Genomic DNA, 19,205 nt, shown 5'->3' with positions numbered 1-19,205 from the left:
ATTAACGGCAACGTCAGTAGTCGCAGCAAAAGCAAGGCTCGAGGTAGTTGACAAAAGAGTGAAACATTAAATGCAATGCTGTACAGAATACGCAAAGCATTAAATGCTCCCAACGGTCATCTTCTCATACGCCTATAAAATGAAGTTCTGATGAGAAGCATAGCAGAACACTTGCGCATATTTTACAGAAATGCTGTCAAATTCAAAAGCTCTCAAACTTCATCTTCAAACTCACTTATTGCTATTGTAATATCATAGTGAGATTAAGCTTTAAATTGTAAGAGAAATATCACAGTTGTGATTATAGCTTTTAAGAAGCATTGTAATACTCTTAGAATTTGTTTACATTAAGTTGTAAAGGACTAGAGTGATCAGTTGATCAGAAGACTCTAGAAAAAGTCTTAGAGTGTTTCTAAGCAGGTTGTTCCTAGAGTGATCAAGTTGTGATCAGTAGACTCTAGAAGACTTGGTTGTGTCTAAGTGGAAAACCATTGTAATCTTGATTGATTAGTGGATTAAATCCTCAGTTGAGGTAAATCACCTAATAAGGGTGGACTGGAGTAGTTTAGTTAACAACGAACCAGGATAAAAATAATTGTGCAAAGTTGTTTTTATCTTACAAGTTTTGAAACTACACTTATTCAAACCCCCCCTTTCTAAGTGTTTTTGTATCCTTCAATTGGCATCAGAGCTCCGGTTCTAAGGTGCAAGCACTTAACCTTGTTTAGAAAAGATTCAGGAAGAGAAAAACGCTTAAGTCAAGATGGCTGATCCAACAAACACAAACACATCTACATCTGGCTCCGGTGATCAAAACAATGGTAACAATGGTTACACTAGACCACCAGTATTTGACGGTGAAAACTTTGAATATTAGAAGGATAAACTTGAAAGTTATTTTCTTGGTCTAGATGCTGAACTATGGGATCTTCTGTTGGATGGTTATATACATCCAGTCAAAGCTAGTGGTGTAAGGCTCACAAGAAAAGAAATGTATGATGAGCAAAAGAAAGAGTTCAAAAACCATCACAGGTGTAGGACTGTTTTGCTGAATGCTATCTCTCATGCTGAATATGAGAAGATATCTAACAGGGAAACGGCCCATGACATATATGAGTCTTTGAAAATGACTCATGAAGGAAATGCTCAAGTCAAGGAGACCAAAGCTCTTGCGTTAATCCAAAAGTATGAAGCCTTCAAGATGGAGGATGATGAAGACATTGAAAAGATGTTTTCAAGATTTCAAACTCTAACTGCTGGATTAAGAGTTCTAGACAAAGGCTACACCAAGGCTGACCATGTGAAGAAGATCATCAGAAGCTTGCCCAGAAGATGGGGCCCTATGGTGACTGCATTCAAGATAGCAAAGAATCTGAATGAAGTATCCTTGGAAGAGCTGATCAGTGCCCTGAGGAGTCATGAAATTGAACTTGACACAAATGAACCTCAGAAGAAGGGTAAGTGTGTTGCTTTAAAATCTAATTATAAAAAATGCACTAACGCTTTTCAGGCTGAAGAAGTAGATTCTGAAGAATCAGAATCAGAAGAAGAAGAAGATGAACTGTCCATGATTTCTAGAAGAGTTAACCAACTCTGGAAAAGCAAGCAGATGAAGTTCAAGAGCTTCAAAAGCTCAAAGAAGTTTGAAAAAGGAGAATCTTCTGGAAGCAGAAGATTTGACAAGAAGAAGGTCATGTGCTACGAATGCAATGAGCCTGGACACTACAAAAGTGAGTGCCCAACACTTCAGAAGGAAAATCCCAAGAAGAAGTTTCATAAGAAGAAAGGTCTTATGGCAACATGGGATCAGTCATAAGATGAATCTGACTCTGAAGATGAGCAGGCAAATGTTGCACTGATGGCCACTGTCAATGATGGATCAGAATCTACATCAGAATCAGATTCTGAAGAGGTATTTTCTGAACTAACTAGAGATGAGTTAGTTTCCAGTCTAACAGAGCTTCTTAAACTAAAAGCTCATCTTAGTATCAAATACAAAAAGCTGAAAAAGCAATTTGAATTTGAAACTAAGAAGCTTGAGTTGGAAAATTCTGAATTAAAAGAAAAAGTTTTAAAATTATCCAATAAAGCTGGATCTTCTTCTGATTCAGAAAAATCCACTCCTAGTCTGAACCATATTCTGAAAGAATATGATTTAAGTTTCAGGAAGTTCTTATCTAGAAGTATTGGCAGAAGTCAGCTAGCTTCTATGATATATGCTGTGTTTGGAAACAAAAGAGTTGGCATTGGTTTTGAGGGTGAAACCCCATACAAACTTGAACCTGTGGATGACATGAAAATCACATACAAGCCATTATATGATCAGTTCAAGTATGGCCACTCACATGATATTAGGCACACATCACATAAGCAAAGCTTTCACATAACACACACCAAGAAGCATGTGACACAACCTAAGAAATATCATGAAACTCAAAATAAAAACTATCATGTTGTTCCTCCTACTGGTAACTCTCCTTCCATATCTAATGTACTTCTTGTAGAAGGATTAACACATAACTTATTGTCCATAAGTCAATTAAGTGACAATGGTTATGATATAATCTTCAATCAAAAGTCTTGCAAGGCTGTAAGTCAGAAGGATGGCTCAATCCTATTTACAGGCAAGAGGAAGAACAACATTTATAAGACAGATCTTCAAGATCTTATGAGTCAGAAGGTGACTTGTCTTATGTCCGTTTCTGAAAAGTAGTGGGTCTGGCATAAAAGATTAGGACATGCTAGTTTGAGAAAGATTTCTCAGATTAACAAACTAAATCTTGTCAGAGGACTCCCTAATCTGAAATATCAATCAGATTCTCTTTGTGAAGCATGTCAGAAGGGCAAGTTCTCCAAACCTGCATTCAAGTCTAAGAATGTTGTTTCTACCTCAAGACCGTTAGAACTCTTGCACATTGATCTGTTTGGCCCAGTCAAAACAGCATCTGTCAGAGGGAAGAAATATGGATTAGTCATCGTAGATGATTATAGCCGCTGGACATGGGTAAAGTTCTTGAAACACAAGGATGAGTCTCATTCAGTGTTCTTTGAATTCTGCATTCAGATTCAATCTGAAAAAGAGTGCAAAATCGTAAAGGTCAGAAGTGATCATGGTGGCGAATTTGAGAACAGATTCTTTGAGGAGTTCTTCAAAGAAAATGGTATTGCCCATGATTTCTCTTGTCCTAGAACTCCACAGCAAAATGGAGTTGTAGAGCGAAAGAATAGGACTCTACAAGAAATGGCCAGAACCATGATCAATGAAACCAATATGGCTAAGCATTTCTGGGCAGAAGCAATAAACACTGCATGTTATATTCAGAATAGAATCTCTATAAGACCTATTCTAAATAAGACTCCTTATGAATTGTGGAAGAACAGAAAGCCCAACATTTCATATTTCCATCCTTTTGGATGTGTATGTTTTATTCTGAACACTAAAGATCATCTTGGTAAGTTTAATTCTAAAGCACAAAAGTGTTTCCTTCTTGGATATTCTGAACGCTCCAAAGGCTACAGAGTATACAACACTGAAACATTGGTTGTAGAAGAATCAATCAATATCAGGTTTGATGATAAGCTTGGTCTTGAAAAGCCAAAGCAGTTTGAGAATTTTGCAGATTTTGATATTGATATATCAGAAGTTGTTGAACCAAGAAACAAAGCATCAGAAGCAGAGCTTCTCAGAAGCAAAGAATCTGAAGATCAAGTTGCAGCTTCTTTGAAGAATCTAAGTATTTCTGAAGAACCAACTGTCAGAAGATCATCCAGACTCACTTCTGCTCATTCAGAAGATGTCATTCTTGGAAAGAAAGATGATCCTATCAGAACCAGATCTTTTATAAATAATGATAGTCTGAATCAGTAATCAGAATCAGAAGATGATAAGTTTACCTCGCATCAGAAGTTAGTTTCCTGATTAACAGCTGTCATCAGGAATTTTTTGAGAGGAAACACGTGTTTGCACGACTGGTAAAAGAATAAGGTAATCTGACGGGACTTTTCCCTAGGTAACTGTGTTAAATCATTTCATTTACCACATTCTCTCACCTAACGTCATTCATCATTTAATGCTATTGATTCTAGCTTGATTCTGTAACTGTTCATTCTCATAAATGCATTGCATATTCTTTTCGAGTCCGCCTCTATATAATTCATTCAAATTCATTAGGGTTCTTTTTCGCTCTCTTTTCATCTCCTTTGTTCTTGCATGCACTTCTGTAACCTTTTCGCTGTCTTCTCTAACCCTAAGCGAAAACCCAGAAAGTATTCCAAAAATCTCTGTATTTCTCAAATGGCTGCTTCATCATCTCAGAATCCTGGTTCTTCTGCTCAGCAAAATGTCGAAGAAAGAGATCGTCCTATTGTTCCTGTTGTCACTTGCTCTATCCACAGGAATGAGTTAGAAGTCATCTGTGAACTCATGGTGGACTTTGATAATATCGAACTATATGAGTATCATCTTAAAGACAATATGATCTTTCAAGGCTGGACCGCGCTGTTCACTGAGTTCTGTGGACCAGTTTATCCAGAACTTGTAAAGGAATTTTGGGTACATGCCGTTGTTAACCCTAAATCGATTCTCTCTTTTGTTCATGGAAAGTTCGTTGTGGTTACTGAAGAAATTCTGAGAGTTATGTTTGATCTCAAAACCGCTGAAGGTGTTTACGAACTTGACAAGAAAGAAAACTGGGAAAATGTTCTATCCACTCTGTATACAAATGGGAAGTGTAACAAGCCTGTCAAAGATTTGAAGGAAATTAATCAAATCTGGACCAAAATTCTTCTAGGCTGTTTCTACCACAGAAAAGCCACTCATTCTGCAGATTTCATCAACAGAGAACAACAATACATTCTGTATTGCATTGTCACCCAAAAGAAAGTTGATATTATCCATATCATCTTCAGACATTTGTGCAAAACTGTGAAGGAATCAAGAGATACCTGCAAATCAAAGAAAAGTAATATTATTCCTTTTGGAAGAATTATTACAAATCTTCTTGTCCATTCCAAGATTGTTGAAGAATTGGAATCTGAAGGAACCATCAAGGATCTTGATGTTTGTACTGGAAGCTGTTTGGATGCATTCACCTTGAGAAAGATGCATATTATTAAATCTATCAGTCATGCTCCAACATCTCCATCAGGAACCACTGATAGAAGAGACCCAGTACTTGCTAAATTTGAGGAATTCTTCAGAAGTCAAATTCCAGCAGTTAAGACTCAGTATCTTAACTCTCTCAATGCTGATGAACCTAAGAAGGTTCCCAAGAAAGTCCAAAGAAAAAGGGCATACACTTCTAGCACTGCTGTGGCAGAAGAAGCCTCTGATTCTACTCAATTTGATGCTGTCAGCAAAGAAAGGAGAACAAAGAGAAAGTTTGATCCTTCCTCAGTTAATCAAGAAACGGTGAAAGCTGCCTCTGTCGCTACTGTTAATGTAGAGGAACAAGAAGCTGTTGCTGAAGCAGAATTTGTTCCTGTGCAAGATGTAGAAGAAAAAGAAGTGGGGGTGAAGAAAAAAAAGGAAGTCAAAGAATGTTGTTGTTGTTGAGAAGAAAACAACCAAGAAAAGAAGAAAATTGATTGTGAATGACTCTGATGAAGGAGAAGAAGAAGCTCAGAATCAGCCTGAAGGCTCTGTTCAAAGACCAACAACTCAAAATGTTGAAGGTAAGAAGAATGTTGAGTGTGAGAAAGAGGTTGCTGAGTCTGTTAGAAGGAGAGAAATCTCTCGTGGGAAATCAGTTGTTGTGGAAGTGCCTAAGAACAAGAAGCAGAGAAAATTGGAGGCTGTGGCTATGGCTTTACAGAAGGTGTCCAAAGGTATACATCTTTCTGAACCTGTTTCTGTTCCTGCTTTACGTTCAGAAGTTGCACCAATTAATATTCCTCAAACCCCTAAACCAGTAAAACAACAAGAAAAAGCCCCATCAGAATCACCCATCAATGTCCGTGCTCTCACACCTCTCTCTTCCCCTGCAACCATCACTCCAACTCCTTCTCTTGCACCTACCAAAAATAATCCCACTCTTCCTTCTCCAACCAAGTCAAACCATGTGTCTGACCAAACTCCTGCCAATCCTATTCTTGAGATTGAACCTCTTCAAACTCTCTTTCCTCCTTACACAAATATTTATTTTTCGCAACCCCCACCTCATGCGAACTATGAACCCATCTCTTCTCAACCCCAAAATGATTCTCTTTCATCTGCTATACCTGACTCTACGTCACATGAGTAATTGCTCCGTGACTGCAACTACACTCCCAGGCCTCGACCTGAGCCTGCACTTGTAGTGTTGGATTCTGATAATGAGCAGAATCATCTTTGTGTCTTGATAGAGAACCCCAACCCTATTCCTGTCTTACACCTGTTTCCGCCCGTACAGAAATAAAATCCCGCAAAGCATATCCTATTGGTGTAATTTTTGAAATGGTAAAGAGGAATGTCAGAAGAGTCTCTGACACCCTCAGAATAGCTCATCAAGGAGGACTCAATGATGTTGCTGTGAGGAGGTTCTGGAGATTCTTTAGAAGACAAGCAGATGATTACTTTCGAGAACTGCAGGAAATTTGCATTGAGCTTGCTCCTCGACCAAATGGCTTCTTAAGGCACTCAGAAGATTTCTGGTTTACTCGTCTTGGTGGCAGATTCTGTCTTGAGGAAAAGCCTTTTGTGGATGAACTGGAAGAAGCAAGACTTGCTGCTGCAATGGAAGCTTATCCTTGCAGAGATATTGTGGTCTAGAGACCTCAGTATCCAGTGCTGCTTGGAGATTTCAGGTGGCTGTTTGATCTTCTGAGAGCTAATCCTTCTGCAGAAGATCCTGACATGGTGATTCCAGAAGTTGTTTCTCCTCCAGAAGTTGAAGCTCCTTCTGCCCCAAGGAATATGGCTGCCATTCTGCAAGCTCTTAAGAATGGAGATTCTGATCTTCCTACTCCAGTGTACGGAGATGATGTTGAGATGGAAGATGCTGAAGCTGAAGATCATTCTGTTCAAGAAATTCTTGTTGAGGAAAATCCTTCTAATGATCTCTCTCAGAAGACTGCCATGGAAGCAATGGTGATTAATGCTGATCCTTTGAACAGAAGCTGTGAGGCCTCTACTGGTGAACCCTCTGTTCTGGCAAGAACTCTAGCGGGTGTTCAGAAGACTTAGGCTGAGATAGTTTCTCGGTTGGATAGGCAAGATGAAACCAATGCTGAGTTTCGCGCTTTCATCCAAAGTCAGAATGAAAGTAATGCTTCGATTCAAGATATGTTAGCCAGCATTATGTCCAAGCTAGGGTAGTCTTTGTGTCTTAGTAGTCTCTTTGTTTCATGCATCTGTTTTTCTCTTTCCTGCATCCTCCTTGTACTTTTTTGTTTGATCAATGAAAAGTTTCTCTGTTTCTTTCTTTCTATTTTGTCGCTTTCTGCATCTGAATCTTTTATATTCTTTTTGATGTTATGACAAAAAGGGGGAGAAAATGTGATAAATGATCTGATTTAATCTATCAGTTGCTGGGTGAAAAGTCTCCACATTTCTAACAAGAACTTGTAAGTTCTATGTTGTCTTAAGTGTTTTGCAGGATAAAAGAATTGAAGGAAACCTTCAAAGCTCAACACAAGAAGCAAAACCATGGGAAGCGCTATTCTGTAAAAGGAATAAGCTAATTGAAACTGAAGCAAGCTGAGTGCTGTGAAGCTTCAGAATCAGAAGCAAGAAGGAAGAATGTTATGATATTCTAATGATGGAATATGCACTAACCTTTTTCTCTGTCCTTATATGCTCTGATACATTTGTTTAAGATTTACTACATATATATTATGATGCATCCTATATGTTCTGATACATATTTTAGGCTCTTATATATATATATATATATATGTGTGTTATGCTCTGATTCATTCTTGCTCTGACTTTTTTCGTATAGCTTGTTCTGTAACATTTCAGAATGTAGAAGATGCGCTGATGATGCTCTAGTAGATTCAACAATGTTCTGATACAATCTAGCATGGAATGATTCAAGAAGAAATTCAAGCTCTGAAGCTGTCCTCTGGAAGCAAGAAGCAGAAGCTGTGAATATTCTGAAAACTTAAGCATGTGTGATCGTCTCAACTGAAGTAGAAGATACTCAGGGAAGTTCTTTATGCAAATTTTCTTCCAGTATTTATTTCAGGGGGAGATTGTTAATCTCAGGGGGAGACACATTCACACATTATATTTATATGCTGTTGCTATAAATGTGTAATTGTCTTTTGCCGTCTGTTATTCTGATTGCAAATTCATATCATTTATATATGTTTTTGTCATCATCAAAAAGGGGGGAGATTGTTAGAACAAGAATTGTTCTGATCAATTATCTTAGTTTTGATGATAACAATGTACATGAATTTTGCTTAAGATAATATGGTACTCTAATCCTATGCAATTTCCTTTTCAGGAAATATATAAAGAGTATGCATAAATCAGCGCTCAGAAGCTTTGACTCTGAAGGTTCAACATGCAACATCAGAACATGATCTGGCAAGACATCAGAAGATGGTCAAGCAGAATCAGAACATGGTCTATGGAAGCATCAGAAGGACTGGGGTTCAGAAGCAGAAGCACTGAAGTCATGGTATCACGCTCAGAAGCACTTCAAGATCAGAAGACCAGAAGATGCTTATGCACCAAGCTGTTTGTACTCTGACGATATTCAAACGTTGTATCTACAAAAGATCAATCAAAATCAAGTACAAGATGGCAGGCTACGCTGACTGACAAAAGGAACGTTAGAAGCTATTAACAGCAACGTCAGTAGTCGCAGCAAAAGCAAGGCTCGAGGTAGTTGACAAAAGAGTGAAACATTAAATGCAATGCTTTACGGAATACGCAAAGCATTAAATGCTCCCAACGGTCATCTTCTCATACGCCTATAAAATGAAGTTCTGATGAGAAGCAAATCAGAACACTTGCGCATATTTTACAGAAACGCTGTCAAATTCAAAAGCTCTCAAACTTCATCTTCAAACTCACTTATTGCTGTTGTAATATCATAGTGAGATTAAGCTTTAAATTGTAAGAGAAATATCACAGTTGTGATTATAGCTTTTAAGAAGCATTGTAATACTCTTAGAATTTGTTTACATTAAGTTGTAAAGGACTAGAATGATCAGTTGATCAGAAAACTCTAGAAAAAGTCTTAGAGTGTTTCTAAGCAGGTTGTTCCTAGAGTGATCAAGTTGTGATCAGTAGACTCTAGAAGACTTAGCTGTGTCTAAGTGGAAAACCATTGTAATCTTGATTGATTAGTGGATTAAATCCTCAGTTGAGGTAAATCACCTGATAAGGGTGGACTGGAGTAGTTTAGTTAACAACGAACCAGGATAAAAATAATTGTGCAAAGTTATTTTTATCTTACAAGTTTTGAAACTACACTTATTCAAACCCCCCTTTTATAAGTGTTTTTCTATCCTTCAGAAAAGAAGTTTAAGAATGCAAAATTCTCTTAATATTGTGTCTCATAAGGTATTAGTCATGATTTCTCTTCTTAGCAAGATGGAATTGTTGAGCAAAAGACTTGAGAAATACAAAAATCAGTCGGGATCATACTTCTTGCTAAACAACTTCCACAAGAATTTTGGGCTGAAGCTATGAATACTGCATGCTATATTCATAACAGAGTGACCATGAGAGGAGGAACTTCAATGCCTCCTTATGATATATGGAAAGGAAATAATCCTACAGTCAAACCTTTTCATATCTTGACTGACAAAGAGTCCATAAGAGATGAAGGAGTATTTTTGGGGTATGCTACACGAAGCAGAGCTTATAGAGTGTTTTACTCCAAAAATAAAATTGCAATGGAACTTCTAATTATAGTCCTTGATGACTAAGTGTCTAATGAAAATATGGATGTTATAAACAATGTTGGAACATCTCATGTGCAGACTGATGAAGTAGTAAGAGATGAAATTTGTGAACTCACAAGCACTAAATCGGTAGGTTCTCAATCCATCAAATGTATCTCTACCTGAAAGTGACTATGTTTGCGTATTTCCATTAGGTTTGTGTGTTTCCATTTATATGTGTTGCTTGATTGCAATATTTGTATGTTTCCATTTGTTTAAATTTAATTTATTTTTTGTCAATTTTTCGCTAAAAAAGGGGAGTAAAGTGTTAGGTTATTTTTGTCTGTCCTAATGTTAAGACACGTGTTCTGACATGTTGATTACCATACTGATATGATTGTGCTACTACTAAGATAAGAGTAATTGTTGTGTTTTCTTTCTAGATGCAAATATTTAAGGGGAGCATGATATTATGTCGTGATGCTTGAATGTGTTGTTGCTGGAACTGAAGAACTGGAGACAGAAGAGTGTGTGCAATGCCTCTGATGTGTGAACTTAGTTCATGTTTGGGTCTCGCTTTGAGGGGGGTACTGGTTATGTATGACATATAGAGTAATGGACCTATCTATTTTACAAGCTCCAAAAATCTATGAAGAAGAAGATATTTGTGTAACTATATTGCATCTCTGATATATCTTTGTATTGATTTTAATTTACATGTTATCATGTAGATTCGCTTTATCTCCAGGACTTAACAGTGCTTTTGTTGTTTTAGACAAAATTTGCCAAAGGGGGTTATTGTTAGTTTCATGATTTTGTGATTGGCATTAATTTTGCTAAAACATGATTCTTAATTGATGTTGAGCAAGCTGTTGAAATATCTTGACCAATTTTCATAACAGGTTCAACTGTTATGTGTTTTTACAGATGTTATGACATCCTACACCAGAACATCCTGACAATTCATACTGGAATTTTAATCCTTGAAGATTTAATTGAAAAATATGAGAATCTAGAATATTCAGATAATTATTACAGGTGCATCCAATCAAGGAGTTGTTAGGACAAATGCAAATTTGTTTTGGTTTTTAGAAAAATAATTTTGAGATTTCTTTAGAAAACTAAGATTGGATTTGATTTGATTTGTTCCTATTTTGTTTGAAGATCTTATAGCCGTTTCATAAAGGAGGATATTGGATTTATTATAGAATCCAAGCCCATACTTCAGGAGTATATAAATAAGAACTTGGTAAACTTAGTTTTGCAAGCAATCACAAATAGAAATCGTGTGTGTAAAACAATGGTTGGTGTCTTGGGAGTCCTTTAAGTTTTTCGTGTGTTCCTCTTGTGTGTCACTCATGTCTATTTTAATACATTGAGGTGGGTTGTGTGTTCGTACTCTTGAAGCTTTTAAGAAAAATAGTTGACTAATGTTCTTGATCAAAGCTTTTAAGCAAGGTCAAGTATTGTTTATTTAAAAGTGTAATGTTTCTAATTTGGTTCCTCTGGTCACGGGGTGTGTGACTGTTTTTATCACTACGGTGATTGGAAGTGGGATGTCTATTTTTCATATCTAGATGTCTATTTCTAGGTAGAAGTTACATTGGGTAGTGATTAGGAGAAAATTTGTAAACTGAGATTGTTTAGATTTTGAACTAGTGCTAATAGTGGATTTCCTTCCGGACTTAGTAGTCGTAGATTATGTGTTGTTGCACTGAACTGGGTTAACAATTTCTTATTATTTATTATTCTCCAAGATTATTTCAGATTTGATATTTGTGCTGTACGTCAGTAGAAATTATAACATCTATCTTGACATCGTATGTTGCTAGGACACCTCTCTTAACATCTGTTACAAGTTCCAGAATTTCACAAATTTACAAGAAACACAATAAGGTTCTTGGTGATCTTCACATAGATGGACTTAAAGATGAGATTGTGCCATGAGGTACCCAAACATGTGATCTTTAGGTAATGCAAAGATATAAATTAGGTGGGATCTTATGGGTAAACATTAGGATATGACACCATCATATCTCTATAATTGAGTTGTTCTTTTGATCAAGTTGTAACCCCATCATTCAATCCAATTATGTTTTTAATGAGATGATTATTATGAATTCTTGAGTATAGTCTTATCTTTTTTTGGGGAAATGTCTTCATCATTATCTACTACTTAAAGAAGGATGTTGATATCGTTGACTTGATTCTTTGGAATAATATGTTACTTTGGAGTAGTAGAATCTTCATCTTCACGAGGGATCACTTAATATTAAATATTAGTAACAATGACATTTATGGATTCCATAATTGATTTTTTTTATTGTCAAACACACGATAACCCTAATATTTATAGAATATTCCAAGATGATACATTTATTACTCTTAGGACCTAACTTTCATCTTTTCTCACGATTTGCATGGATGTAACAAGTGTTGTAAAATATAAGAAAATATTTGACATTTGGCTTCCTTCCCTCTCAATAACTCATAGTGAGTGACCTTGATACCTTGCCAAATGGTTACTCAATTATGGATGTGACATGTAGTATTCATTGCCTCAACCTAAAAGTGGTATGGAAAATTCTTTGCATGAAGCATAACTCTAGCGATTTCTTACAAAGTATAATTCTTTCACTCATAAACCCCATTTTATTGAGGCGCTATAAGAGCTAAAAACTCACGAGTTATACCTTCGAAAGTACAAAATTTCAAGAAATTTGAGTTTTCAAATTGTCTGCCACTGTCATTGCAAATATGAATAATATTACCAATTTCTTCTCCCTTATCATAATATAAATGATGGTATATGACTTCAAATGTAGTGAAGGTATCAGATGTTTCACGAATGAAATCAATATATGTGCACCTTTATTAACCATCAATATATAAAAACATATTTCTTACCTCACATGCTTTAAACATTCATAGGCTACATGTGATCCTTATGAACCAGTTCAAGCACACGGGTAGTGGTAAGGTTAGCACTCCAAAATCCATGTCACTCAAGGGTTCAAGATGAGTATAATTAAAGGGGGAGATCAAAGAATATACCTTGTTTTACATGTGAACTGACTTTTATACCTTAGGTCAAATGGAGTAGGTGAGTGAGTCTGGGAAGCCTTTAGTGGTCTGGGAAGCATTAAAACATTTCATAACATTCCTCTGACATGTGTACTGATGCGACAAGTTAGGGAATTACAAAACTTATAGTGCACTCGAGTTTGCTTATATTCCCAAGAACCCAAGGAGAAATCCATTTGTTGATCTCATAACTCCTCTCTCTAGATGATCATATTAGTTCAATTTCCTTGGCATATAAATATGAGGAGTTAAGTGTTTTGATATCTTTTCACAACATTTGGATTTCAAGCTTATTTGTAATCACTGAGAAACGCCTTCATCTCCTCTTTCCTAAGAGTATCAATAAAAGCTATTGTAGTGCCTTAACCAAAGTCTTTTCCATTCTTCACTTCATCCATCTCACGCAATCAAGTACCCTTCTCAACTCACATTTTATCTTTCTGCATTGCGTGTTCTTTAGCTAAGATGAGTGATAGTACCATTAACCTAGTGAGTGATTTTAAAATCAACATTTCTTCTGCTTTGGGAACGAAGGAATCCCCTTATTCTCATCTACCCCATACTTCTGATCGCATGAACAAAGACGTAATACTCATGTTTGGCGATTCTGATTCAGAAAGTGCATTTTGGGAGTTCTTTTGGAGGAAGGAGCTTCTTGTTTGACTAATTAGAATCCCTTTTATCAAATGTCGACGAAGAGCTAAATCGTACACAGGTCCTTATAAATCCCCAGTCCTAACAGAGGAGGAAATACAAGTCGTCTAGTGGATGGACGAGCACGCCGATGACTTCATTCAACTTTCCCTGAGTACCATCAGTCTTAGACAAAGCGATGTAGAGGTGAAGGCCAACTTAGAACATTTGGGTAAGACCGACATTGTTTCTTTGATCACTCTCGGTAAACATTCTAAGGTTAACCTAGCCCAGAGGGGTGTAACATTGATGGAGCCTATTGACACCACGAAGGATGGTTGGGTGAACACAGAATTAGAGGTTGCTCCATTCGTTCTGAGTATTAAGGAAGCCATAGACGCTGTCGAAATTGTGGTTGGTGACCCTCTAAAAGGGTTGGCTCTTCCGATGAGCCCGAAGAAGAGGATATGAAAGTCCTTGGATGGTTATACAGTCCCACTCTATGGGTGCATGTTCAGGAAGATAGGACCGCGACTACCTTTCTCAGACTTCAAAGAGGTCTTCCTGAAATATTTAAAAGTTTCTCCTTCTTACCTTCATTTGAGGTCTTGAGCCTACATGAGGGTATTCATATTGTGTGTCGAGCATAAGTCTTGGTATTCATATTCATATTGTGTGTCGAGCATAAGTCATGGGCCTACAAAATTATTATAATTGAGATGTCGGTTAAAGTGTGATATATTTATAATGTATTCATCTCAAAAGTAAGACTTGTAATGATGAGCTATGGGTTTAAGCTATTTGCTTGGACAAACGACTATTATAATTGAGATGAATATGGTTAAGATGTGTGATTTTATTATAATGTATTAGTTTTAAAACTATGTGTGTATTTTTACTTTCACAAGGTAGGATTTTTGACTTGGACACTTTGTTTTAATTTTTCACTTTTACAAGTCTTTTAAGGATATCATTCGGTAAAATATTCAGAAGAAATTAATTCATCACTCAAAAAATTTAAGAAAATTATTTGAAAACATGTGATAAAATGAGACAATTATTCTATTTGAAAACATTAGAAATTATTGTTCTTTTGAGAGATTACGTGAAAGAGTACACTCACTCCTTATTTCATATGAATTAGCTTACAATTGAGCATTATAATTCTAGCAAATCAGTCTTTTCTACCCATTGTCTAGCTTTATTTTTGTACTAATTCATATTTATTTAGTTTTGTTAATTTTGCATTTGTAAGCTAAGCAATAGTTTAGGCATTTGTCAAGAATCTTTTTATATTCACACTATAACAATTGAGTTTTATATGAACCATATTTTAAGTTGGATTGCAAAATATTTATTTACTTCATAGTTTCATAATATATTAAGAAAGACACGTTTATTTGAAAACATATTTCTTAAAAAAGATTAGGTGAAAATTTATGCATTCATTAATTGAATTACTTAAAATATTAAGAAAGACACGTAAACATTTTTTTCACCTATAAATACTTGTCTTAAGAAATTTTATAATCAACAACTTACAGAAATCAAAATTGAACTTGTTTAAAATGAAGTTACTATCATTATTATTCTCTCTCTTCTATTTCTTACACTCCTATTTTTATTATTATGCAAATATTAACTTTGATTACTTCATGTTGGTCGAAACATGGCCAAAATCCTTTTGCAAGCAAAATCAATGTATCGCAAATGTACCATGAGAGTTTACTCTGCATGGACTATGGCCTAAGAACGACACCCCACCTCACACATATCAATGCACACACAAGTCAATTTCGGTATGTATATCTCCTTGCTTTAATTTTTATTATTATTATTACTTTGTATTATCTTAAAAATATGACTTTTTTTTTTTTTTTACCAGCTTAACCCATTCAATACTAAGCTTAATAGTGTTTGGCCGTCTCTAAAGGGAAACAACATGAAGTTTTGGACACACGAGTGGGACAAGCATGGAACTTGCTCAACAATGTCATCAGTTGATTACTTTAATCACGCTATAGTTCTGTATGAGAAAAATAATATCAAAGACATTCTGAAGATGTCTCTAGCACCGGGTGGAGCGGAGGCTCTAATACCGGGTGGAACCGCGAAATCAGCTGATATTCAGAAGCATATAAAGTTGATTATCGGATTTGAACCACAACTTCATTGTGAAAAGGGTTCTGCAGATTTGATGGAAGTTAGATTGTGCTTTGATACTGATCTAGTAAACCCCTCCTATAAAAATTGTCCTTCTCATTTAGTCTGTCCACCAAGTATAAATTTACCTTTATAAATAAATAAAAAAGACTAATAATGAATAAAATAATTATTAATGCTTTTGACTAGCAAAATGTTATGATGAATTGTGTGTTTAAGCTATTTGCTTGGACAAACAATTATTATAATTTAGATGAAAAAGGTTAAGGTGTGATTTTATTATAATGTATTAGTTTTAAAATTATGACTTGTAATGAATTGTGTGTTTAAGCTATTTGCTTGGACAAACAATTATCATAATTAAGGTGAGTATGGTTAAGGTGTGATTTATTTATAATATATTAGTCTCAAAATTATGACTTGTGTTTTTTCTCTTTTATAATTATGACTAGTCTCAAATTACAAGTCTCTGTAACATGGCAGAGTCGGCGATGTCTGCAAAATTCAAGATTAACTGAATGTTCTTGGTGTGTGCTTCTTTTCTAGATTTTCTTTTTCACTCTCTAAAATTCTCCCGGGTATAATGAATGGATTCCCATCTTGTTTTGTAGTGGTGAAATAGATTAGAGCAGGTAAACAACATGCGTTTACAATTACAACAGCCTCTAAGATATGGATACTATGACTTATATGAGATCAAAAAGTGATATCCTATCATGAAAGAAAAACTATCCTTTAAAGGATGTCATTTGGTAAAATATTCATAAGAAATTAATTCACCCCTCAAAAAGTTTTAGAAAAATATATTTGATTACATGTGCTTTGGAATTTAAATAAGAATCATAGAATAAAAGCTTTCAATAAATTACTGATAATGGTTCTATTAATTTTCATACACTTCCTAATCATAATTTTGATATGAGGGATTAAGAACTCACTTTTTATTATTGAAAGTAAAACTAACCTAATAAACACAATCATAAATTTATCTCTTTTCTCTTATGTAAAAACAAGTAAGCTAACTAATGATTTTTTCCCCAATCGAAACCAGACTTTCTTTATATATTATTATTTTAGAATTATGCGCTCCTTTAATACCATCAAGTTCCTCAATCATATGAGTACATAAATCAAAGCAGATTGGTTCGCTTCCATCTTTCTTTGCGAAGAATATATCGCCATTCTTTCCTGCTCCGATAGGATACCTAATGTCATCAGACAAGGGTCCAACAACAAAGATTTTAGTCCAAGATTCCTTCACACCCAATTTTCCTAAAATTGATATGTGAAAAGTAGTTGTATACCATAAAATCGAAGCAATGGATCCATTTAACAACACCAAGGCACGGTGCACCCAATTACATGTTTCATTGGAATCTGTGTCTAAAGACGTGAGTGTGGGCATGAGTGTAGTAAAACAAACTTCATCGGTCAAGTTAAATGACACCAAGTACTCTTCATTGTTATCTTTGTTATCTCCGTAAGAGTTAGAGAGCCAATGACACATTCCATCCAAGTATAGTAGATTATCATTACAGTTGCCGCCTTCCCAACAACAAGCAGGAAGGACAAGATCAACTTTCCTCCAAGAGTTACTTACTAGACTATATACCTCCCAAAAGGTATTATAGTTTTCACACACATCTTCCCATTGCACATCAGACGGAAGAACATCATCATCATCATCTGTTACTGGGACAAAACCTACATTCCTAATAATCTTATAGTCGTCACTAAAAGGGTCGTAACCAAATCCATGAATATACTTAATAATAGCTTCATAAGGTGGTAGAGACTCGGCAGGGCTAGGAGGAATGACTTTGAATTCTTTGGTAGTTGGATTCCACAATACAACTGTGTCTCGATCATAAAGACATAGAATTCCATTTACACTACCAGAAACCAATACACTAAAGCTAGGATCCTCTTGTTGAAATAGATTTTGAAAGTCCAATTTAACTTTATTCTCAAACCTTTCACCAGAAAGTATATGCAAAGAGAAACTAACGTAATTATGCTCGCGATTATAAACAATTTGATGAAGGAGGAGAGATGTATCATTATAATAAGAGTGAGGAACGGATATCAAGTTATTGCAAAGGCTAATCATAAAATTAGGGTTTTCAAACAAAACCAACCATGTTTTGTTTACACATCCAAAGCGCTTCATAGATTTTAAGGGAAGTTTTGAAAGAATGGAGAAAGCAAGATCATTAGATATGTGATTTCTTACCTTATCACTTACAAATTTCGCCATCTTCAATGACAAGGCAAAATATATTATGAGATAAAACTTCGTCGTTTCAAGTGAGAAAACAATGATAGGAGTTGAATTTCTTATTTACTCATTTGAAAAAAGATTCAGGGTTATTTATTTATACATAAACAATACTTAATTGAGAAGAAATTCTTTTTTTCTTTATCTTTTTAGGTATAATTGCAAATAAATTCACTTGAATAATTTGGTTTCACCATTTTAACATTTATATCCTAATTTATTAATTTATTTATTCATTTGAGATATTATACTTTATTTTACAATCTATATTCATTCAAAAAAACAAAATATTTTACATTTTTGATTATTTCTATTTTTCTTTTATATTTTTTCTTTCTTTTCATAAAATATTCTAAAAATATATAAAATTTACTAATTTATTTACTTATTTGAAATATTATACTTTATTTTACAATCTAGTTTCTTTTTAAAAAAACAAAATATTCAAGAAAAAATTATATTTGACTCATTTACTTATGGGTTAAATATTATATTTGGTCCTTATAAATAATTCAAATTTTATTTTAAGTCCCTATTAAAAAATGACATAATTTGGTCCCTATAAAATATTTATGCATGCCGTATTAGTCCTAGCTGTTTTCTAAAATTTTGAAAAGTAAATTTTTGAATAATTATTTTCATACATGTTTACAATACGGTGAAATACCAAATTTTGGAACTTTTAAAATGAGAAAAATTAAATATGAATTTTTAAATTTCAAAAAATAATACAAAAGTAATTAAAATCTAGACAATGAAATCAAATTTGGAGTTCCTTTTCTTTCAAAGAACTTTTTATAACGTTCTAAACATGTCTACAAAATAATCATTAAAAAATGTACATTAGTTTAACAGTCGGGACTAAAACTATGTGCATAATAATTTTATATGGACAGAAACATGAATATTTATTTAGGGACCAGAAGCAAAATTTAATAATTTATAAGAACTAAAAACGTATTTAAGCTTTTATTTATTCATTTACAATATTATAATTTATTTTACATTCTATTTTCTTTGAAAAAAAAATATTTTACTTTTTAAAATGATTCTATTTTTTTTCTTTCTTCTCATCAGATATTCTAAAAATATATTTTTTCCAAATATTAATCATAAAAAATTTATGTTTTTAATAATGAATTTTTTTTATAATTTTAATTTTACTAAGAAATAACATTATTATCTTAGATTGTAAATTTCCTATTAATTTCATCACTAGGGAAAAATG

At 34.5% G+C, this 19,205-nt stretch overlaps 1 protein-coding gene across 1 annotated transcript; it reads right to left on the bottom strand.

The window, feature by feature from the left end:
- Positions 1 to 16,717: 16,717 nt before the first annotated feature.
- On the bottom strand, positions 16,718 to 17,956 carry LOC131605053 (putative F-box protein At1g32420). The gene has a single exon (XM_058877452.1). It carries the CDS (start codon positions 17,954 to 17,956, stop codon positions 16,718 to 16,720), a length of 1,239 nt encoding a protein of 412 aa, XP_058733435.1.
- Between the last annotated feature and the right edge of the window lie 1,249 nt (positions 17,957 to 19,205).

This window comes from Vicia villosa, linkage group LG5 (assembly GCF_029867415.1).
Source record: "Vicia villosa cultivar HV-30 ecotype Madison, WI linkage group LG5, Vvil1.0, whole genome shotgun sequence".
Lineage (NCBI taxonomy): Eukaryota > Viridiplantae > Streptophyta > Magnoliopsida > Fabales > Fabaceae > Vicia > Vicia villosa.
Note: the sequence above shows the minus strand (reverse complement) of the source record. Positions and strands in the feature narration are given on the sequence as shown.